Here is a 24024-nt window from a genome sequence, read left to right on the forward strand (position 1 = left end):
ATCTCATCTCATCGAGAAAAAAACAGTCATGGCAGATGTACTCCTCTCTTCTCTCATAAGGACAATCCTTGCAAACTTGACCTCCTCAGCCCTACAGCAGTTCGGAATAGCTTGGGGCCTCGAAACCGAGCTGAAAAATCTGGAGAGTACTTTGAGTACAATCCAAGCAGTGCTTGTTGATGCAGAAGCTAAGCAATGGACGAGCGAAGCCGTCAAGAATTGGCTCCGAAAGCTCAAGGATTCAGCTTACGATGCGGACAACGTGGTGGACGAATTCGCCACCGAAGCCCTCAAACGAAAACTGGATTCTCAAAGAGGGGCAACACACCGAGTGAGTTCCTTTTTCTCTCTTCGAAATCGGCTTATATTTCGATTGAAAATGGGGAATGAGATTAAGGGTGTTAACGAGAGGTTGGATAAAATTGTTGGAGAGAGAAGTTTTCACTTGAGGGAGGGATTGTTGGAGCCCGAATTTCGTGCGGTGGAGGGAAGACAAACGAGTTCCCTTGTGAATGAACTGGAAATTTATGGGAGGAATGGCGAGAAAGAAATGATAATTGAAATGTTGCTCGACGATTTGAGCGACCGCAACGGTGTTTCGGTTTGTGCTATATGCGGCATGGGGGGCCTCGGCAAGACTACACTCGCTAAATTGGTGTACAATGATAAGAGGGTGGAAGGGCACTTCGATTTAAGACTTTGGGTTTGCGTATCTGATATTAATTTTGACATAAAGAGACTAACGGGAGCGATTGTAGAGTCCATAGAAGGAGGCGCATGCAATATCACAAATTTGGATCCACTCCAGCGCCGCCTCCAAGAAAAATTGAGGGGCCGGAGATATTTGCTTGTCTTGGACGACGTGTGGAATGAGTACCACGAGAAGTGGGATAGACTAAAAGATGTACTTAGGTGTGGAGCTAAAGGCAGTAAGGTTGTAGTGACAACAAGGAGTCAGAAAGTTGCTCTTATAATGGCTACGCTTCCTGTACACCATATGGTTGGTCTATCGGAGGATGATTCTTGGTCCTTGTTTGAGCAACGAGCTTTTGACAATCAAAAGATGAAGGAAAACCATGAGCTGTTTGAGATTGGGAAGGCGATAGTCAAAAAATGCGGAGGGTTGCCCTTAGCAATAAAAGCTCTAGGAAGCCTCATGCAGTTTAAAAGCAGTGAAAGTGAGTGGTTATCTCTGAGGGACAGTAAGGTTTGGGATCTACCGGATGATGGAAGTACTATCTTGCCTGCCTTAAGGTTGAGCTACGACAATTTACCTCCACACTTGAGGCAATGTTTTGCTTATTGTTGTATATTCCTTAAAGACAGTCAGATGAAGAAAGACATGTTGATCGAGCTGTGGATGGCGAATGGTTTTATTCCCTCTAAAGGAGAAACAACTTTGCATGATACGGGCCATGAGATTTTTAATGACTTAGTTTGGAGGTCCTTCTTACAAGATGTGGACGAGAATTTCGATGGCGAAACAGTATGTAAAATGCACGATCTTATGCATGATCTGGCGCTATCTATTATGCAATATGATTTATATGTTATGGATTCGCATAAGGATATGAAAGTTCCAGGAAAGGTTCGTCACTTGCTTCTTAACATTCACTCAGCAGGGGGATTAACTTGGAATGAGTCTATGCTTGAAGTTCCATCTCTACGGTTGTTTGCTTTACGTCCGCAATGTGCGCACCCTCGTTTTTCTTGGGAAAAAGTTTCTCCTTGGATTTCGAACCAGAAGTATCTCAGGGTGTTGGATTTGAGCGCTGGCACTACTTTTGTGAAGGTACCGAGATTAATTTCCAACTCCAACCATCTTAGGTACCTCGACATGTCGTACTCTAACATAGTCTATGTACCAGAATCCATATGTAATCTCCAAAACCTAGAGACTTTGAAACTTATAGAGTGTTACAAGCTTTGTAAGTTGCCCGAATGCATGAGGTATATGAGAAATCTCATATACTTGGACATTAAAGGGTGTGATTCTCTTACATCTATGCCTCCTAAATTGGGACAACTGACTTCCCTACGAAGACTAAGCTTCTTCATTGTGGGCCAAGCTGAGGGTTACCGTATTAGTGAGTTGAAAGAATTAAATCTTGCGGGGAAGCTGGTAATAAAGAAACTTGATAATGTAAGAAGCCCAGTGGACGCTGAGAGTGCCAATTTGAAGAGGAAACTGGATCTTGTTTCTTTGCATTTACATTGGACTTGGAGTCATCAAAAGGAAGAAAACTTACCCAATGATGTTGAAGGGGTGCTTGAGAGTCTCCAACCTCACTCAAATCTGAAGAAGCTGAGTATAAGTTATTACCGAGGTTCCAAGTTTCCAAATTGGATGATGTGCTCAGTGCTTAAAAATCTGGTTGAGCTCTCTCTATATTCTTGTTCACAATGTGAACAACTTCCGCCTCTTGGTAAACTACACTCCCTTAAAAAACTCAATATTAGTGGAATGGATTCTCTGAAGTACTTCGACCCTGAGTGTTATGAAGATGGGGAAATTTCATTCCAGGCACTGGAGACACTCAGTCTTGGAAGAATGCCGAGTTTGGAGGAATGGATGACAATGGATAGACAAGATGTTTTTCCGTGCCTACGAGAGTTGGATATAAAAAGCTGCCCCAAGCTAACTAATTTGCCTGCCCTTCCAACACTTAAGAGATTGGGGATCGGTGACAATGAAAAGTTACTCAAGTCAGTGAATAATCTAACTTCGCTTTCCTCTCTTTTGATATCTGACCTCCAGTTGGAGATTCTTCCGGATGGATTGTTTCAAAATCACGAGGCCTTGGAGTCCCTAGAGCTAAGGTGTATGCCCAATATCGAGACTCTGCAAAATTGGATGTCTGGTTTGTCTTCTCTAAAGCGATTGAGACTTGATGACTTTCCTAAACTAAGAAATTTGTCAGGACTCGGAATCGTAAACTCTCTGGACTCACTTGATATAAGTGGATGTGACAGTCTTACGGACCTTGAGGGCTTGGAAGGCTTAACTTCCCTCAGATCCTTATATATTCAATGCTGTCGCAAACTAAGGTCGTTATCGGAGGGAATGCAACTTCTGACGGTACTCCAACACTTGCTTATCAATGGAAGTCCTGAGATACAATCTTTTCCAGAGGGCATGCGACATTTGAATTCTCTCCAGAGTATGCAGATATGGCATTGCGAAGGATTAATTACTCTACCAAACTGGCTAGGAAGCCTCCAGTCGCTATCATACTTAGGGATTTGGAGTTGTAGTAATCTGAGGTCTATGCCAGATGGGCTGGGGGGCCAAAAGAGTCTGAGAGAGCTGCGAATTGTGGAATGTCCAAATTTGGAGAGGCGGTGCAAGAAAGAGAGTGGCGAGGATTGGCTAAAGATAGCTCACATACCCAATATTAGGATCAACTTCGAACAAGTACAGTCCTTGGACGATTAACAGACAATCTTGAAGTTGAGGTATGGTTTTGTATTTTTTTTGTTAAGGTTGGTTTATCTTTTTACTTAATAAGTCAAATTGAATTATTTGTCTTTATTAAATTTTTTTCCGTATTTTTTAATTCTGTGTTAAACTTTTGTAACTTATTGATTGGTCTCGTCCAGAGGAATTGGAAAAGTAAAAAAAAAAATTGATCGAAACTCATAATTTTTTAAAAAGACAAAAATAAGTAAAAAAAAAGACCGTATTTTTGGCTTATTTTTGTCTTTATTCAAAAAATTATGAGTTTCAATCATAATCTTTTACTTGATTACTCTTGTCGAGACGAATCAATAAGCCAAAATAGATTGACGCAAAACAAACAAATGCAAAAAAAAAATGAATAAAGATAAAGAAAAAAGTTACTTAAATCCAAACTAGTTACAAACCTGCTCTAGCCACAAGCGACGCCACACTTCGGGTGACTCCATGGAATTTTTTTTACTATTGCTATATTGAATTTTTTGCAAAACTAATCAATGATCCATAAAAGTTTAATGTTGACACCACACTAGAAAAATTTTCAATCTTGGAACACCACAATAAATTTAACTGATGGAATAAAAGACAAATGAGTAAAACCCCAAAAAATGCTTGTTTGAGCTTTAAATGGACTATAGATGTTTTAGTTAATTAATAATGGCACTCCAAGGTCGAAGCTTGGGATTTAAGATTTGCTCCTTCCTGAGCTAGCTCTTAGGTTTGAAACGTCTCATGTGGAATCAACTTTTATGCGGCCACTCCATACAAGACTTTGCCTCAGCTTTAGTCGTGCTCCCTCATAGTAGATGGTGGGATTGGATCACTAGGAATAAGTCGACGTGCGCGTAAACTAGCCCAGACAGCTCAATCGAGTTGTCAATTAATTAGTAAGAGTATTGGGGTTTATGAGTGACCCCGTGTTCCGAAACTCCCGGAGTCGCCACGGGCTCTAGCAAAAAGACAATATTTGAAGTGGCAATTGTAGTTGGAAGAAAATGATTGCCTATAGAGTTTATTTTCTGGTTAATTCCCCCAGCCTACATTGACATGAGTGCACATTCTAATAACTTTGGTCATTTTTTCCCAGATTCGTTTTTCCCAAATTCATGTCCGGCCACATATTTTGAGTCCAGATTTGATTGCATGGTTAATCATTAGAAATCATCGAAGTTAGTTCCGGAATGATTGCTGGGATTTTAGATGCAGCATGCGTTCCATTTTGAAAGGTTCTGGCCTTCACTGTGTTGAATATCAGAAGGTAAGTTACTCACTCTCCCTTTTTGGTTCAGTGTTTTCATGTTTCTATTTCTCACATGCTGATTACTTTGTGAATCCTTTTTTCTTATTGTAGGGGGATGAAAACAATTGACGCTTCGGATCAATTGGATTGCAACGGCTTATTCGTGCCTCTTCACCGGAACTCTAGCTCGACGTCTGAACCCTAATCTGCAAAATAGACAGGGGGTGAGTGCACCTTTGCCTCTCGTGGCAAAGGCCCTCCGATGCCTTTGTTAGTATCACGTACTAGAAAACTCAGCCCTAATTATCAGTAGGAAAGCAATAATAATGCAACGTATTGCGTACCTTTTACCTCTAGGCTTGCTCTGTTTATATAGACATTCGGATGCTTGGTGCCCAAGCATCCCTATTGCCATAGGATTCCCAACTCGTATAGGAAACCCAGGATATCAAGGATTCTCGTTTCCTTTATCAATTTATGGAAAAGAGTCCTTTCAGGATTCTTTTCCATTACTGACCGAACATCCCATTCTCATTGGGTATCTTTCTCAGACCCTATATTCTCGGGATCTTATTCCTTTAACGGAATACCACTGTTTCTGGACTCTTCCGGAATGTTCCCTCTATTTCATCATCTGACAGGACCTCTTTCCTTGTTCGGCCGTCTCATAGCCGAACAAAAGGTCTGGACCAGTTACTTCACATGTAACTGGTCCTAAGGAAACAATTTGGACCATATCCTTTCTAAGGAGCTCTCCTTCTGTTCGGCTTTTCTCTTGCCGAACAATGTATCTGAACAGTGGCATCACATGTCACTTTCCTTGTATCTGGTCCAATAACGTCTCATGTTATTGTACCGAGAATCGTACAACCTCTCTGGACCATTGACTTCTCATGTCACTGGTCCATATTGCCGAACACTTGTTTAGCATGACTGTCCTGTCTATATTCAAACTATGATCCCACGTACCATTTATTCGGATATCGATTGCATTGCCTTCAACCCGTGATCACTCGTATCACGTGCTAGGTTCTTTACTACATCTGTTCGGCTGTATCATAACCGAACAGTCGGCTTGAAGCCATGACTTCTCATATCACTGGTCCATATCGCTGTTCACCGTACTGCTCGGCGATAAGTCCAGTCGTATTTACCACGTGCTCCCAAACATCACGTGTTTGGTAACTAAAATGTATCTGCTCGGGAATACCTCCCTACAATTGCTCCCCAGCTTCATGTATTTACCACTGTTCGGGGGTAATATATGATGCTTAGAAACAAAAGCCAGACCAAACTCTGTTGATCCCGTGCAGTCATAATTTCCATACTTCATTGATGCCCTTTGGCGCCTATGTCATTATACCATTTCGGGGTAAACGACTCCACGTGGCACGTTTTCGTATGCCTAGCATTAACTTCGAACTGACGTTGTATGAAACGGCGTCAGAACGGTTTCCACTTTCCGTTACTTTTTCCTATAACGGTGTGAGAGGAGACGTTTCGTCTCCGTCTCTCACCCTTAAACCTCTGAAAGGGCTCGTTTTGGTTTTTCATCCAAAAATATTCAAACGTTCAGTTTTTCTCTTAAAAGCTTTCTGCCATTGCCGCCGTCTGCAAACTCGATTGCATCTCAGGGAATCGTCACAATATTCTTGTAAGATTCTCGCTCTCATTCCCCTTCTTCTTCTTAGGTTTCTATCCGAGATCTCATTCAGATTTGGTGGGTCGTTTCTAGGGTTTCAATTCGTACCCATTCCCATCTTTTCTTCTTTTCTGAATATAGTCATGGCGGATGACAACCCTCCTAGACCCAGTAAGTTTAGGAAGCTTTGTGATACCCCTGCTGCCATGGCGGCATTTAGAGAAAAATACAATATCCCTGAAAACGTAGGGCTTGAACTCGCTCCATTAGGAGCGGATAGGGATGCTGGATCGTGGGATAGAATGTGTATCCCAATCGTGTCCATTGTTGAAGGCGGGGTTCGTTTCCCCCTTCATCCACTCCTCCGCCAGATTTTAAGCTGGTACCGTCTTACACTCATGCAAGTTTCTACGAATGTTTTTAGACTGATAATGGGGACTATAGCCCTAAATGGGATTCTAGAAACCAATTTAGGAATCTGGGACATCCAGTGGTGGTATAGTATAGTACTAAACCCTGAGTATAATACTTACTACTTCAAAGTTAGGAGAGCAGAGAAGCGCTTCGTGCTCAATCTGCCAGATTCTGCTCGTGACCACGAAATCGACTTCCTCTATGTGACTGGAGCATTCGAACCTTTAGGGGAAGATGGCCAAGTGCTGGGGCTCCATTGCCCCCACATATGGGGCTATCCACGTATGCTCTTGATTTTACCCTTTTTACAATTCTTCATTTACTGCTTTCTCGTAGCCTTTCCATGTACTAAATTTGTTTTGTTGATTCGAATGTTTGCAGCTGAAAACGTTAATCATCGTCCCAGACGCACCCCAAGCAACATCCGAACAGAGGATATTAACAAAGTCCTCAAATATAAAGGTGTGCCTGGTACCCGAACAGCTGGTCGGGGTCGTGACGCTGACGTACTGCTGGGATACGAGCCTGCGTACAGAGGTGTCATCGACAGGCGGCTTGCTCATCCTAGCACCAGTGCTGCCTCTACATCAACTGCTCCTCCGACCAGGAGCACAAGAGCTAACGCAGGAGTAACCGTAGCTGGTCAACTGGGTGAAATCCCAATTTCTGAAGGAATTCCATTACCACGAGTGAGAGTTCGAAGATCCTCACGAAGTCAGGCCTCCTCTCTTCAACCCGAACAGCCAGTAGTGAATCTTGACACCAGTCAATCATCCTCGTCAGGTTATTCTCAATTTTCTCCTAACTCTAGCACCATGACACGTCAGCCTTTAAACCTCAGCTCTCTCCTAACCGTCTCTTCTCGGGGACGGGGATCTGGTCGGGTAGCTTCCACCGGGAACGCCCCTCCTGCACCCCGTCGTAACAGAGGCGGTTCGAGCCGCTCCACTTCATCTCGTGAAGTGGAGACTACCATAGAGGCCAGTGATGCTCACAGAGACAAACGGCCTAGATCAGAAGACCCTACTGGTACTGCTTCTCAAGCAGACATCGAAACACATCACCCCGTTTCACCAACTACCCAAGTACTTCCTCAAACATGGACTCCTCTATTCACTAGAGGAGACCGTCCCGTTCACGTCGGGGACAGTGCTAGTTCATCGGAGACAGCACTTGCTCTGGCCCAAGGGTTGCTACTCCCTGTTGACTTACAGAAAGAGTCATTGTCTCCCCCTGATCGGCTTGTGTCCACTGGTCTCGTCAGTGGAATCAAGGTAATGTGACTCAATCTTTTCATATAAGTCTTTATGTATTTTTTCGTATACCACATATCAAATATTGCTACACTCGTCACTTACCACTTGCTGTTTTTGCCAGTTTATTCAAAAAATGGTCGTACTGGGCCAAAAATTCCAGGAAGCTGAAGCCGAGAGGATCAGGCTTTTAAATGACAATACCAGGTTGATCCGAACAGTCACGAGATTAGAGAGAGAGAGAGATAAAGCTAAAGCTGACTTGTCTGAGACAAAGGGCAAGCTCGTGACCATGGAGGAGAGTCTGCATCAAGTCTTGGCCGAGATGGACAGCACCAAAAAGGCATCCTTTGAAGATGGTTATCAGAAGGGGTTTGACGCCACAACATCAAGTTATGTCGAGCAGATGCCTGATATTCAAGACCAAATCTGGGTTGCTTGCTGGGAGGCGTGCCTCACAAAGGCAGGAGTTGCTGAGGATTCTCCCCTATGGGTTGAGAATGATCTACCAAGTCGCCAAGTTGCAGCTCCAGCAGACGACGTTGATCAACAGATTGATGATTTTGCAGATGTTGATGAAGAAATACAAGTTGAGGCACAAAATGACGTTGTGCAATCATCTGTTCTGGAAGTGACCACTGAGATCGTTATCCCAGAGGTACAAACTGCTACTGTTGTTGATGAGGCTGATGTCCCTTCTGAGGTTCAGAACCTGGATTAAGATAGTAAACAGGTAGTTTTAAAAATCATCTGGCTGGTCTTGCATGACCATAGCCTTTTTTACCCTGCGTGGTACCAGTACTATCAATACTTTACTTTTAAAACAGGTATTCGGCCCTTCGTGGCATAACTCTTATGGTTTGCTCGGCGTCCATGTTTGCTGCATCTGTTCGTATGCAATTTTCAATCTAAGTAGTTCGTACTGTTTAAGCATCATTTGATTGCATAAGTATTTCGTACAAATCTTTCACGCCTGTTAAGTTTTACGTACTTAATGTTGTTTAAGTTTCACGTACTTAAAAACATTTGTTTCCCAGTGTCTCGTACTGTTATAAGTATCTCGTACTTTGAACGTCCATACAAGTATTTCGTACTTGTATTTGTTAAAAGAAAACACACAAGTATTTTCATACTTGCTAAGTATCACGTACTTTAAGAAAATACATACAAGTGTATTCATACTTGCATTCAAATGTATACCCAGGTTTCACATACTTGGGATTCTATACAAGTGTTTCGTACTTGTACTCGTTAAGTGCCACGTACTTAAAAATGTATAAAACTTTTAAGTTTCACATACTCAAAAGGTATACCCTGCTCCCCAATACGAATAAGGAGAATCAAACTCGTAGTTCGTATTTAAATACCACAACAGTTATTCGAAAGAAGTGATTTTATTCATAATCTGTAAAACGCGAGAGGGCGTTACTCGTACCCTTTGCAAAAATAATCAAAACTAGAACAAAGGGATTATATTCGTAATCCCCACACAATCACGTAGTGTAAATCCAAAACAGATTTTAATACTTCTAAACAAAGAACTTTCGTAAATTATGAACATTCCAAGGCCTAGGAATTGGATCACCATCCAGATCTGCCAATCTATAGGCTCCTACGCCCACAATCTCAGTTACTCTATACGGGCCTTCCCAGTTGGCCCCCAGCTTGCCTTCATTGGCAACCTTGGTGTTGCCGAGCACTTTTCGTAGCACAAGGTCCCCAACACCAAATTCTCTAGGACGAACATGTTTGTTGTAGCTTTTCATCAGCTGTTCTTGGTATGAAGCAAGATGTACCAAGGCCTTTTCTCTCTTCTCCTCGGCAAGATCAAGCTCGATTTCAAGGGCCCTGTCATTGCCTCCACTTTCAACCAAAGCTGTCCTGTTGGTCGGCAGACCCACTTCCAGAGGTATGACAGCCTCTGTTCCAAATGCCAACGAATAGGGGGTCTCTCCCGTAGACCTCCTAGGCGTTGTTCGGTGAGCCCACAAAACTAATGGTAACTCATCGGGCCATTTTCCCTTTGCTTTGTCCAGCCTCTTCTTTATCCCATCTAGGATAGTTTTATTAGACGCCTCTGCTTGCCCATTACTCTGAGGGTAGGCTGGGGTGGAATAAAAATTTCTTATTCCATATTGGGCACAAAAAGCCTTGAATTTCTTCTGGAATTGGGATCCATTGTCTGTAATCAATGAATAAGGGACCCCAAAACGAGTGATGATGCTTTTCCACACGAACCTTTCAATCATTGGCTCAGTGATTTTGGCCAGTGGTTCTGCCTCAATCCACTTTGTAAAATAGTCAGTTGCAACAAGCAGGAATTTTCGATTCCCAGTTGCTTTGTGCAATGGACCCACGATATCCATCCCCCATTTGAGCAAAAGGCCAGGGACTTGTCAAAGGCACCAGATCTTCGGCTGGTGTTTGAATCATTGGTGAGAATTTTTGACACTTCTCACAAATCTTTACATACACCTTTACATCTTCTTGCATGTGTGGCCACCAATAGCCTTGAGTAATTGCTCGGTGGGCAATAGATCTGCCTCCAGCATGGCTCCCACATGTTCCCTCGTGGATTTCATGAAGGAACTTCTGTACCATCTCAGGATGTACACATAGCAAATAGGGACCCGTAAAGGATTTCCTATACAACTTACCCTCTGGGGACAGCCAAAACCTAGCAGATTTGACTCTTATCTTGTGGGCCTCCTTTTTATCAGAAGGGAGTATCTCGTCTCGTAAGAACTCCATTATTGGGTCCATCCAACTTGGTCCTTGGTTCACGTCCAAGACCAAGTCTACACTCCTCCCAATGCTCGGCTCATTGAGGTATTCTACTGCCACCCTTCTTTTAAACTCTGTTGGTACTGCTGCAGCCAACCAAGCTAAAGAATCTGCATGAGCATTCTGTCCAGAACTTATTTGCTCAATATATACCCTCTCGAAGGTATCAAGCAAGTCTTTTGCTGCCTGCACGTAGGCTACCATCTTTTCATTCCGAGTCTCGTACTCGCCGGACAGTTGATTCACAACAAGCTGGGAATCACAATACACCCTGACCCGTTCTGCTTTGAGGGTCTTTGCACTTCTCAATCCAGCCAAGAGCGCTTCATATTCAGCCACATTATTCGATGTACTGAATCCAAGCCGAATAGAGAGTTCAATCAGAACTCCTTGAGGAGGAAAGAGGACAACTCCAATTCCAGAACCAGTATTACACGCTGATCCATCAACGAATAACTTCCATTCTTTGGGATCCTGTTCGGCCACGGGTCGATCCTTCAAGGATGATGTCTGAACTGCCTGTTCCTTTCTCGTAGGAGGCAAGGGAGCAACAGTGGGGGAAAACTCTGCCACAAAATCAGCCAACACCTGGCCTTTAATTGCTGTGCGTGGCTGATACTTGAGATCATACTGACTTAACTCTACGGACCATGTCGAGATCCTTCCCGAAAAATCTGCCTTTCGAAGCAGTGATTTTAATGGATACTCAGTATAAACCACAACCTTATGGCTTTGGAAGTAGTGTGGCAATTTCCTGGTTGCCGTCCTAAGTGCCAGGACAAGTTTTTCTAAAGGCAGATATCTCGTCTCTGCATCCAACAATGTTTTGCTAACATAATAAATGGGGATTTGCTCGATTTCCAAATCCCTCAATAAGACTGCACTAACTGCGTGCTCGGAAACAGCTAAGTACAGAATTAAAGACTCACCAGACTGTGGAGTTGACAACAATGGGGGCTCGGCCAGGTACTTCTTCAGGTCCTGGAAAGCTTGTTCACATTCTGCTCCCCATTCAAATTCCTCCCTTTTTTTCAATAGCTGAAAAAAGGGTCTGCATTTGTCGCTTGACCTGCTGATGAATCTGTTAAGTGCTGCTGCCATTCCAGTCAGCCTCTGGACTTCCTTGGTAGTTTTGGGACTCTGTAATCTTTGTAAGGCATCAATCTGATCGGGATTTGCCTCTATCCCTCTCAAAGTTACCAAATGACCCAGGAATTTTCCTGAACCAACTCCAAACGCACACTTCGAGGCGTTGAGCTTTAATTTATACTTCCTCAGGATTTCGAACACTTCCTTTAGATCAGAAATATGCCCTCCCTTTTCTCGACTCTTTACCACCATATCATCTATGTAAACTTCCAAAGTTTTCCCGATGAGCTTCTTGAACATAATGGTTGCAAGTCTTTGGTATGTAGCCCCAGCATTCCTCAGCCCAAACGGCATGACACTATAACAATATAACCCTCGTGGTGTGATGAACGAAGTCTTCTCTTGATCAGGTTCAAACATAGCTATCTGATGATATCCTCGATATGCATCGAGAAAACTCATTCGCTCGTAGCCAGAGGTTGCATCAACCAATTCATCAATCCTAGGCAAGGGAAAACTGTCCTTAGGACATGCCTTGTTCAGGTCTGTGAAGTCCACGCAGACACGCCACTTTCCGTTCTTCTTTTTTACCACAACAGTGTTGGATAACCACTCTGGGTAATAGACTTCACGTATTGCCTTGGCCTCCAATAAACGATCGACCTCTTCAATCACTGCATCTACATGCTGCGCGGCAGCCCTTCGTTTTTTCTGAATGATCGGCTTGTGTTGAGGGTCAATGTTTAAATGATGACAGATCACGTCTGCATCCACCCCGGGCATTTCCTCTGGCACCCATGCAAAAACATCAATGTATTCCTTTAAAAATCTTATCGACTCAGCCTTTTCGTTTGCTGGTAATGATTTCCCAATCAAAAAATATCTTTCAGGATCAATCTCGTTGATCTGAATCTTCTCCAGGCCCTCAACCACTTTTTCAGCCGGGCTTCTCCCAACATCCTCGATGGTTGGTTGATCTGGTACTTCCAGTGTGTGAACATGGTGGACCTTTGGGGCTGTTTTGATGATGGAAATCAAGCATTGCTGTGCCACCTTCTGGTTTCCTTTAAGGATTTCAATCCCATTTGATCCTGGGAACTTCACCACCTGGTGATAAGTCGAGGAAACTGCTCTCATTTTGTGCAACCAAGTCCTTCCTATAATCGCGTTATAGGAAGATGGGACATCGACCACCAAAAAATCTGTTCTCAACACTACTGATCCGGCCCGAACAGGTAACGCTACCTTTCCGAGGGGCCAGACTGCTCCTGCACCGAACCCAATAAGAGGCGTTGTAGACTGTTCTAAGTCTGATTGGGCCAGGCCCAGCTTCTTGAATGCATCATAGTACAACACCTCTGTACAACTCCCCGAGTCCACTAGAATTCTTTCGATGTCGTATTCCCCAACTCGTAGGGTTACGACCAATGCATCATTGTGGGGTACTTGGACCTCCGCCAAATCATCGTCACTAAATGCCATGCTCTCGTTGCATGCATTAGTCTCTCGCCCTCTCTTGTTTCCCAACCGCATCACGTGCTGATCATGCTTGACCTGCCTTTGCAACAGCCTCACCTCACTCCTCGTATAAGGTGCAGCCAACCCATGTATCATATGGATCACGCCTTTAGGGTGTTGCTCGTAACCCAGTTCCATGGCCTTCCCTTTCTCTTTAGGGTCCTCCTGGATAAACTCCTTGAGATAGCCCCGCGAGACCAAATCATCAAGGTGCCTCTTGTATACCTCACAATCCTCGGTCATATGGCCCCAATCTTTGTGATAACTGCAGTGCTGATTCGTAGCACGCTTTGCATCTTTGTCTCCGCCTAGACTTGGGGGCCATTTGAAATATGGCTGATTCTTTATTCGATAAAGAATCCTGTATATTGGCTCCTTCCAAACCGTAGTGATAGAGAAGAAGGACTTGGGGTCAGGAGCTTGCTTGTCCTTGTATGGCTCTTTCTTAGCCTGCCCGTACTCCCTTCTGTCTTTGTAAGACTTGGGTTCAGGCTTATCCACCTTTTTGGCAGGTGCCTTCTGCTGTTCGGCAACCATCCTGCCATCCTCACGGAGTATGTCATCCTCCATTCTGGCATGTTGCTCTATCCGTTCCATCAATTTAGCCAAGGTGGCTACTGGATGTTTATTCAATGAACGGCGCAGCTCCCCCCGAACAGGCAAACCAGTTTTGAACGTAGCAATTGCATACTCTTCACTGCAACTTTCAATCTCGTTGAAAGTTTCCCAGTACTTCTTTGCATAATCCCTGATCTGCTCGTTCTCCTCCTGCTTCATGGTGGAAAGACTCTCAAAAGTCTTTGGGGCCTTTCTGCTCGTTAAGAACCGAGCAGTGAATTCCTCTGCCAACTGCCTCCATCCTCGTATGGATCGCGGGGCCAACTTATGAAACCAGGATAAAGCCACCTTGTCAAGACTGGAGGGAAACATCTTGCACAAGATGGAATCATCCCCCTCATGCATAAACATGGCCTGTTGGTAATGCTGTATGTGAGCTACGGGATCCGTATTTGTCTCGTAAAGTACGAATACACCGTGCTTCACTCTGCTCGGCAACCTTGCTTCTTGTAGCCTCTTTGTAAAGGGAGAGGCTGCAATATTACTCAAGGCCTTGCGTGCTGCTTCTCGTGCAGTCACTGTCCCATCCTCTTGCTCCTTTGACTTGTGGGCCGAAGCCTTGACCCAATCAGCATCAGGTCTCTCGTACCTGTCTCGATGATGCTTTCTCGTGTCCTCTTCCTCGGGGGTAGAACTCCGGTCTCTGCTCCTCCTTTTTCGTGAAGGAGTCTTTCTCTCCGGTGTTCGGCTTCTACTTGTTCTTCCCCTTTTTCGTGGAGAAGCTTCGTGACGCCCTCTAACAGGACTTCTGCTCCTTCTTCCTCGTGAAGGATTTTTTCTGTATTGTACCATAGCATACCTACTGCCTCTAGAATTTCCTCGAGACAGGCCAGAATCCTCCGGATGCTCCCTAATTCTTTCCAATTCTCTGATTTCATGCTCTCGTTTTTTAATCAGACGAGCATACTCCTCGACTTCTTGCCTCTTCCTATCAAGAACGTCGTCACTATGGTGCACACTCCTGGAGTGCGCGATTGATTCATCCCTTTGATGGGATTTACTCCTTCTCGTGGATCTTGAAGCCGTCTCTCCTGTAGGGGGATGAAAACAATTGATGGCTCGGTTCAACTGGATTGCAACGGCTTATTCGTGCCTCTTCACCGGAACCCTAGCTCGACGTCTGAACCCTAATCTGCAAAATAGACAGGGGGTGAGTGCACCTTTGCCTCTCGTGGCAAAGGCCCTCCGATGCCTTTGTTAGTATCACGTACTAAGAACAAAAACCCTAATTATCAGTAGGAAAGCAATAATAATGCAGTCTATTGCGTACCTCTTTCCTCTAGGTTCACCTCATATTTATAGATCTCGTGTATGCTTGTTTCCCAAGCATCCCTGTTTCCATAGGACTCCCAACTCGTATAGGAAACCAAGGATATCAAGGACTCTCGTTTCCTTTATCAGTTTAATGGAAAAGAGTCCTTTTTAGGATTCCTTTCCTTTACTGGCCGAACATCCCATTCTCATTGGGTATCTTTCTCAGATCCTTTATTCATGGGATCTTATTCCTTTAATGGAATAACAACACTCTGGATTCTTCCAGAATGTTCCCCATGTTTCAACAATTAATTTGGGGTTGTTTCCTTGTTTGGCAATCTCGTTGCCGATCAGGCTGCCTGGACCAATGACTTCATATGTAATCTGGTCCAAGCAGTAATAAGAATGTCACTATGTGCCGAACAGCTTAGTTTCACGCCACTGGCTTCACTTGCCATTGACCTTTAACTAGTCGAACAGACTTCACAGATCAATGACTTTCCATGCTACTGATCCGTACTTCCGTTCACCATACTGCCCGGCGATGAATCCCGTCGTATTCACCTTGCACTCCTAAACATCACGTGTTCGGCGACTAAATGTCTCTGCTCGGGAACACCTCCCTACAATTGCTCCCCAGCTTCATGTATTTACCACTGTTCGGGGGCAATATATGAAGCTTTTAGAAACAGAATTTTTACTACGACCAGACTCTTCTGATCCCATGCAGCCATAATTTCAATATCTCATTGATGTATTTTGGCGCCTCCGTCACTATACCATCTCGAGGTAATGACTCCACGTGGTGCTCATCGTACGCTTTTCATTTAATGTGATCTGCCACTCTGTTCAAACGACGTCAATACGCCGTTTAGTTAGAACCCTTTTCCCCGTTACTTTTCCTGTAACGGCGTAAGAGGGGACGCTTCGTCTCCGTTTCTCCCTCTTAAACCCCAAAAAAGGGGTCATTTGGGTTTTTACCCAAAAACACTCGAACTTTCTTTGAGACTTTCCCTCTAAGCTTTTCTGCCATCGCCGCCTTCTGAAAACCCGATCGCGTTTCAGGAAATCGTCACGGTTCCCTTGTAAGATTCTCGTTCTTAACTCTATTTTCTCTGCTTAGGTTTTCCATCTGAGATTTCATTCTCGAATTTGTAGATCACTTCTAGGGTTTCAGTCTCGTCTAGTCGTATTTTTATACTTCCTTCGAGTATATCCATGGTGGATGAACACGATAACCTTCCTAAACCCGGTAAATTTAGGAAATTATGCGAGACCCCTTCTGCCATGACAGCATTTAGGAGGGATTACAACGTTCCAGAAAATGTTGGTCTCGAACTCGCCCCTCTAGGGGCAGATAGGGACGGTGGCTCTTGGGATAGAATGTGTATCCCAATCGTAGCCATCGTCGAAGGCGGGGTCCGTTTCCCCCTTCATCCACTCCTTCGTCAAATCCTGAGTTGGTACCGTCTCACTCCAATGCAAGTGTCAACAAATGTGTTTAGGTTGATAATGGGGGTAGTTGCTTTGAATAGGATTCTAGGCACCCAGCTGGGGATCTGGGATATTCAGTGGTGGTACAGCATTGTACTTAACCCTGATTATAACACATACTATTTCAAAGTAAGAAGGGCAGAAAAGCGCCTCGTGCTCAACCTGCCAGATTCTGCTCGGGACCATGAGGTTGATTTTCTCTATGTCACTGGAGCTTTCGAACCTCTAGGAGAGGATGGTCAAGTGGTGGGGCTCCACTGCCCCCACATATGGGGCTACCCACGTAATACTCCTCATTTTCCTAATTCTGAAAGTTTCTGTTTACTGCTTTCTCGTAGCGTTTCCTTATGTCTTATTTATTTTAACATTTTGGATGCAGCTGATAACGCTAACCACCGTCCCAGACGTACACCAAGCAATATCCGAACAGAGGATATCAACAAAGTACTTAAATACACAGGAGTGCCGGGTACCCGAACAGCTGGTCGGGGTCGGGACGTTGACGTGCTGCTGGGGTACGAACCTTCATACAGAGGAGTCATTGATAGAAGACTAGCTCATCCCAGCACCAGTGCTGCTTCTACCTCCACTGCCCCCCAACCACGAAACACAAGGCTACAAGCTGGTGTCACTGTTGCCGGTCAGTCAGACGAGATTGCTATCCCTGACGGTGTACCTCAAACACGTGTGGTACTTAGAAGATCTAGGCGTAGGCAAGTCATTACCGAACAACAACCTGTTCTACACCCAATCACCAGTCAGTCTTCCTCATCCGGATATTCTCGATCTCCTCCGACTCCAGGTACAATGACACACCAACCCATCAACCTTAGCTCTTTACTTACTGTCTCCTCACGGGGACGAGGTGCTACCAATAGGGTAGCATCAACTGGTGTCCCTCCCCCGCGTTCACGTCGCAATAGGGGGGGATCTGCACGGTCATCTTCTTCTCCTCGGGAAGTTGATACTGCTACAGAAGCCACCGACTTCCATCGAGACAAACGTCCAAGAGCTGACAGTCAAGACGGTACTGCTCCTGGAGCAGTTACCGAAACTCATCATCCCATCTCTCCAACCACTGAAGTCCTTCCTCAGACTTGGACGCCTCCCTTCACTAGGGGAGATCGTCCTGTTCATGTCGGGGATAGTGCTAGCTCCTCGGAGACAGCACTTGCCCTTGCCCAAGGCTTACTGCTCCCTGTAGATATGCAGAAAGAATCTGAGGCTACATCTGATCGGCTCGTCGCCACTGGACTCGTCAGTGGTATTAGGGTAATGTGATTTAATCTTTTCATATAAATCTTAGTGCATATTTCATACACCACTGGATATTCTTATTGCTTACTTGTTCGGTGTTTTGCCAGTTCATTCAAAAAATGGTCACTTTAGGTAAAAAGTACCAAGAAGCAGACGCAGAAAGGGTGAGGCTGATGAATGACAATACCAGACTGCTCCGAACAGTTACCAGGCTGGAGAGAGAAAGAGACAAGGCCAAATTGACTTCAACCAAACTAAGGAAAAACTTGAAGTTGCCGAAGAGAGCCTCAATCAGGCGTTATCAGAGATTGATACTGCCAAAAAAGCTGCATATGAGGATGGGTACCAGAAAGGATTTGACACCACAACTGCGAACTATGTTCAACAGATTCCCGCTCTTCAAGATCAAATTTGGATTGCTTGCTGGGAAACCTGTTTAACAAAGGTTGGCGTTGCTGAGGACTCTCCATTGTGGACTGATAATGAACTACCGAGCAGCCGGTCTGCAGCTTCCCAACAGCAAGATGTTCCTCTGGAAGATGATGTTGAGCAGCAGATTGAAGATTTTACTGGAGCAGAAGAAGACATCCCATCTGGTTCCCAGGCTGTCCTGTCCCCAGCTCAAGATGCGGTCAATGAACCCATTGTGTTGGAGGAGAATCCAGCAGATGATGGGGCAGGTCCCCAGGTTAATACGGATGTTCCGGAAGTCCAGAATGTGGACTGACTGTTGGTAGGCTTGTCTGAACTCCTTGTTTTGGGTTGCTGGTCCTGCGTGACCATAAGCATTTGGCCCTGTGTGGCTCCCAAACTTTTAATATTTTGTCTCAAACAGGTATTCGGCCCTCCGTGGCATTTGCTCGGCTCTCTTCTGTTTATTACATCTGTTCGGATGCATTGCTTTAATCTCAAGTATTTCGTACTATTGATTTGTTTGATCATATATTTTGTGTCTGCATAAGTATTTCGTACCCAAGCAGATCCTAGAAACAGGACGTCGTTGTACTGAATCTAAGTTTCACGTACTTAGAAACTTTTGTTAAACCAGTTTTTCGGACTGGTTTTCAAGTTTTAGTACATACAAGTGTTTTCATACTTGTATTCGTAAGGTTCATATAGGCATATAGGTGTAAGCCATGCCATTTGCTTTTTACAAGTCTTTCAAGTGTTGTCACACAAACACTTGATCATAAAGGATTTCCTCAAGTTTCACATACTTAAGTATCTCGTACTTGTATTCGTTAAGTGTCACGTACTTAAGAATTTGGCTTACATTTAAGTCAAGCCAATATAGTCTCTTAAGTATCACGTACTTAAGATGCCATATAAGTATCTCGTACTTTGAACGTCCATACAAGTATTTCGTACTTGTATTATAAAAAACATACAAGTGTTTTCATACCTGCAGTTAGTTTAAGTGTCACGTACTTGGTTTTAAGTTTCACATACTTAAAAACTTTTAAGTTTCACATACTTAAAAGGTATACCCTGCTCCCCAATACGAATAAAGGAGACTAAACTCGTAGTTCGTATTTAAATACCACAACAGTTATATGAAATAAGTGATTTTATTCATAATCTGCAAAACGCAAGAGGGCGTTTATTCGTACCCCATAAAGTAATCAAAAATAGAACAAAGGAATTATATTCGTAATTCCCACACAATCACGTAGTGTAAATCTAAAACAGATTTTAATACTTCTAAACAAAGAACTTTCGTAAATTATGAACATTCCAAGGTCTTGGAATTGGATCACCATCCAGATCTGCCAATCTATAGGCTCCTATGCCCACAATTTCAGTTACTCTGTACGGGCCTTCCCAGTTGGCCCCCAACTTACCTTCGTTAGCCACCTTGGTATTGCCGAGCACTTTTCGTAGCACAAGGTCCCCAACACCAAATTCCCTAGGATGAACATGTTTGTTGTAGCTTTTCATCAGCTGTTCTTGGTAAGAAGCAAGATGTACCAAGGCTTTTTCTCTCTTCTCCTCGGCAAGATCAAGCTCAATTTCAAGGGCCCTGTCATTGCCTCCACTTTCAACCAAAGCTGTCCTGTTGGTCGGCAGACCCACTTCCAGAGGTATAACAGCCTCTGTTCCAAATGCCAACGAATAGGGGGTCTCTCCCGTAGACCTCCTAGGCGTTGTTCGGTGAGCCCACAAAACTAATGGTAACTCATCAGGCCATTTGCCCTTAGCTTTGTCCAGTCTTTTCTTGATTCCATCAAGGATAGTTTTATTAGATGCCTCTGCTTGCCCATTACTCTGAGGGTAAGCTGGGGTGGAATAATAATTTCTTATTCCATACTGGGCACAAAAAGTCTTGAATTTCTTCTGAAATTGGGATCCATTGTCCGTAATCAATGAATAAGGGACCCCAAAACGAGTGATGATGTTTTTCCACACGAACCTTTCTATCATAGGTTCAGTGATTTTGGCTAATGGTTCTGCCTCAATCCACTTCGTAAAATAATCAGTTGCTACAAGCAGGAATTTTCGGTTCCCAGTTGCTTTGTGCAATGGACCTACGATATCCATTCCCCATTGGGCAAAAGGCCAGGGACTCGTCAAAGGCACCAGATCCTCAGCAGGTGTTCGAATCATTGGTGAGAATTTCTGACACTTCTCACAAATCTTTACATAAACTTTTGCATCTTCTTGCATGTGTGGCCACCAGTAGCCTTGAGTAATTGCTCGGTGAGCAATGGATCTCCCTCCAGCATGGCTCCCACATGTTCCCTCGTGGATCTCATGAAGGAACTTCTGTACCATCTCAGGATGTACGCATAGCAAATAAGGACCTGTGAAGGATTTCCTGTACAACTTACCCTCTGGGGACATCCAAAACCTAGCAGATTTGACTCTTATCTTATGGGCCTCCTTCTTATCAGAAGGGAGTATCTCGTCTCGTAAGAACTCTATTATTGGGTCCATCCAACTTGGTCCTTGGTTCACGTCCAAGACCAAGTCTACACTCCTTCCAATGCTCGGCTCATTCAGATATTCAACTGCTACCTTCCTTTTGAACTCAGTAGGAACAGCCGCAGCCAACCATGCTAAGGAATCCGCATGAGCATTCTGTCCTGAACTTATTTGCTCAATATATACCCTCTCGAAGGTATCAAGCAGGTCCTTGGCTGCCTGCACGTAGGCCACCATCTTTTCATTTCGAGTCTCGTACTCGCCGGACAGTTGATTCACAACAAGCTGGGAATCACAATACACCCTTACCCGCTCTGCTTTAAGGTTTTTCGCACTTCTCAGTCCTGCCAAGAGTGCTTCATATTCAGCCACATTATTGGATGCACTAAATCCAAGCCGAACAGAGAGTTCAATCAGAACTCCTTGAGGAGGAAAAAGGACAATTCCAATTCCAGAACCAGTATTACATGCTGATCCATCAACGAATAGCTTCCATTCTTTAGGATCCTGTTCGGCAAAAGGTTGATCCTTCAAGGATGATGTGTTAGCCGCCTGCTCCTTTCTCGTAGGAGGCAAGGGAGCTACAGTGGGGGAAAACTCTGCCACAAAATCAGCCAACACTTGGCCTTTAATTGCTGTTCGTGGCTGATATTCGAGATCATACTGGCTCAGCTCCACAGACCATGTCGAGATCCTTCCCGAGAAATCTGCCTTTCGAAGCAGTGATTTTAATGGATACTCGGTATGAATCACAACCTTATGGCTTTGGAAGTAGTGTGGCAATTTCCTAGTTGCTGTCCTAAGTGCCAGGACAAGTTTTTCTAATGGCAGATATCTCGTCTCTGCATCCAATAATGTCTTGCTAACATAATAAATGGGGATTTGCTCGATCCCCAAATCCCTCAATAAGACTGCACTAACTGCGTGCTCGGAAACAGCTAAATACAGAATTAAGGACTCACCTGGCTGTGGAGTTGACAATAATGGGGGTTCGGCCAAGTACTTTTTCAGGTCTTGGAAGGCCTGCTCACATTCAGCTCCCCATTCAAATCCCTCCCTCTTTTTCAGTAACTGAAAAAAGGGTCTGCACTTGTCACTTGACCTGCTGATGAATCTGTTCAATGCTGCTGCCATTCCTGTCAGCCTCTGGACTTCCTTGGTAGTTTTGGGACTCTGTAATCTCTGCAAAGCATCAATTTGTTCGGGATTTGCCTCTATCCCCCTTATGGTTACCAAATGGCCCAAGAACTTTCCTGAACCAACTCCGAACGCACACTTCGAGGCGTTGAGTTTCAACTTGTATTTCCTCAAAATGTCAAAGACTTCTCTTAAATCAGTGATATGCCCTCCTTTTTCTCGACTTTTCACCACCATATCGTCAATGTAAACTTCTAAAGTTTTCCCAATGAGATTTTTGAACATGATGGTTGCAAGTCTTTGGTATGTAGCCCCAGCATTCTTCAGTCCAAACGGCATGACACTGTAGCAGTATAATCCTCGAGGTGTGATGAAGGAAGTCTTCTCTTGATCAGGTTCAAACATAGCAATCTGATGATATCCTCGATATGCATCGAGAAAACTCATTCGCTCGTAACCAGAGGTTGCATCAACCAACTGGTCAATCCTGGGCAAAGGAAAACTATCCTTAGGACACGCTTTGTTTAGGTCTGTGAAGTCCACACAGACACGCCACTTTCCATTCTTCTTCTTTACTACAACAGTGTTGGATAACCACTCGGGGTAATAGACTTCTCGTATTGCTTTGGCTTCCAACAAACGATCTACCTCCTCAATCACTGCATCTACATGCTGCACGGCTGCCCTTCGTTTCTTCTGAATGATCGGCTTGTGCTGTGGGTCGATGTTTAGATGGTGACAGATCACATCTGCATCCACCCCAGGCATTTCCTCAGGCACCCATGCAAAAACATCAATATGCTCTTTCAAGAATTTTACCGATTCGGCCTTTTCATCTATTGGTAGTGATTCCCCAACCAAAAAATATCTTTCAGGATCAATCTCGTTGATCTGAATCTTCTCCAAGCCCTCTACCACTTTTTCAGCCGGGCTTCTTCCAACATCTTCGATGGTTGGTTGATCTGGTACTTCCAGTGTATGAATATGGTGGACTTTTGGGGCTGTTTTGATGATGGAAATTAAGCATTGTTGCGCCACCTTCTGGTTGCCTTTAAGAACTTCAATCCCATTTGATCCTGGGAATTTTACCATCTGGTGATAAGTCGAGGAGACTGCTCTCATCTTATGCAACCATGTCCTCCCTATAATCGCGTTATAGGAAGAAGGGACATCGACCACTAAAAAGTCCGTTCTTAGCACCACTGATCCGGCCCGAACAGGTAATGTCACTTTTCCAAGGGGCCAAACTGCTCCTGCACCGAACCCAATAAGAGGCGTTGTAGACTGTTCTAAGTCTGATTGTGCCAGCCCCATCTTCTTGAATGCATCGTAGTACAATACCTCTGTACAGCTCCCCGAGTCCACTAGAATTCTTTCGATGTCGTATTCCCCAACTCGTAGGGTTACGACCAATGCATCATTGTGGGGTATTTGGACCTCCCCCAAATCCTCATCACTGAATGCCATGCTCTCTTTGCATACATCAGTCTCTCGCCCCCTCTTGTTTCCCAACCGCATCACATGCTGATCATGCTTGACTTGCCTCTGAAATAGCCTAACCTCACTTCTCGTGTAAGGTGTGGCCAATCCATGTATCATATGGATGACGCCTTTAGGGTTTTGTTCGTAACCCAACTCCATGGCTTTCCCTTTCTCTTTAGGGTCCTCCTGGATAAATTCCTTAAGATAGCCCCGAGAGACTAAATCATCAAGGTGCCTTTTATATGTCTCACAATCTTCTGTCATATGGCCCCAATCCTTATGATAACTGCAGTGCTGATTCGTAGCACGTTTTGCATCTTTGTCTCCTCCTAGACTCGGAGGCCATTTGAAATATGGTTGATTCTTTATTCGATAAAGAATCCTGTAAATTGGCTCCTTCCAAACTGTAGTGATAGAAAAGAAGGATTTAGGGTCTGGAGCTTGCTTTTCTTTGTATGACTCC

The 24024-nt window shown here is 44.3% G+C and overlaps 2 protein-coding genes across 3 annotated transcripts in view; both read left to right on the forward strand.

Annotated features, from left to right (window-relative positions):
* Nucleotides 1–4720, forward strand: LOC131302625 (putative disease resistance protein RGA3). Its single transcript, XM_058329359.1, has 2 exons — nucleotides 1–3456; nucleotides 4545–4720. The coding sequence occupies exon 1, from the start codon at nucleotides 29–31 to the stop codon at nucleotides 3434–3436; it is 3408 nt and encodes a 1135-aa protein (XP_058185342.1). The 5' UTR covers nucleotides 1–28; the 3' UTR covers nucleotides 3437–3456; nucleotides 4545–4720.
* LOC131302626 (2-hydroxyacyl-CoA lyase-like) overlaps nucleotides 4575–24024 on the forward strand; it is a 26082-nt gene continuing 6632 nt past the window's right edge. Inside the window, exon 1 of one of the 2 annotated variants that reach the window (XM_058329361.1) lies at nucleotides 4575–4715. In XM_058329361.1, the coding sequence (XP_058185344.1) occupies nucleotides 4665–4715 (51 nt within the window). In that variant the 5' untranslated portion in view covers nucleotides 4575–4664. The remainder of the gene's footprint in view (nucleotides 4716–24024) is intronic. The other variant, XM_058329360.1, reaches the window with a different exon arrangement.

The sequence above is a fragment of the Rhododendron vialii genome, chromosome 10a (assembly GCF_030253575.1).
Source record: "Rhododendron vialii isolate Sample 1 chromosome 10a, ASM3025357v1".
Taxonomy (NCBI): Eukaryota; Viridiplantae; Streptophyta; class Magnoliopsida; order Ericales; family Ericaceae; genus Rhododendron; species Rhododendron vialii.

What these genes read in the sequence shown, in the direction of transcription:
- LOC131302625 (XM_058329359.1), top strand. Translation starts at nt 29, where the DNA reads ATGGCAGATGTACTCCTCTCTTCTCTCATAAGGACAATCCTTGCAAAC.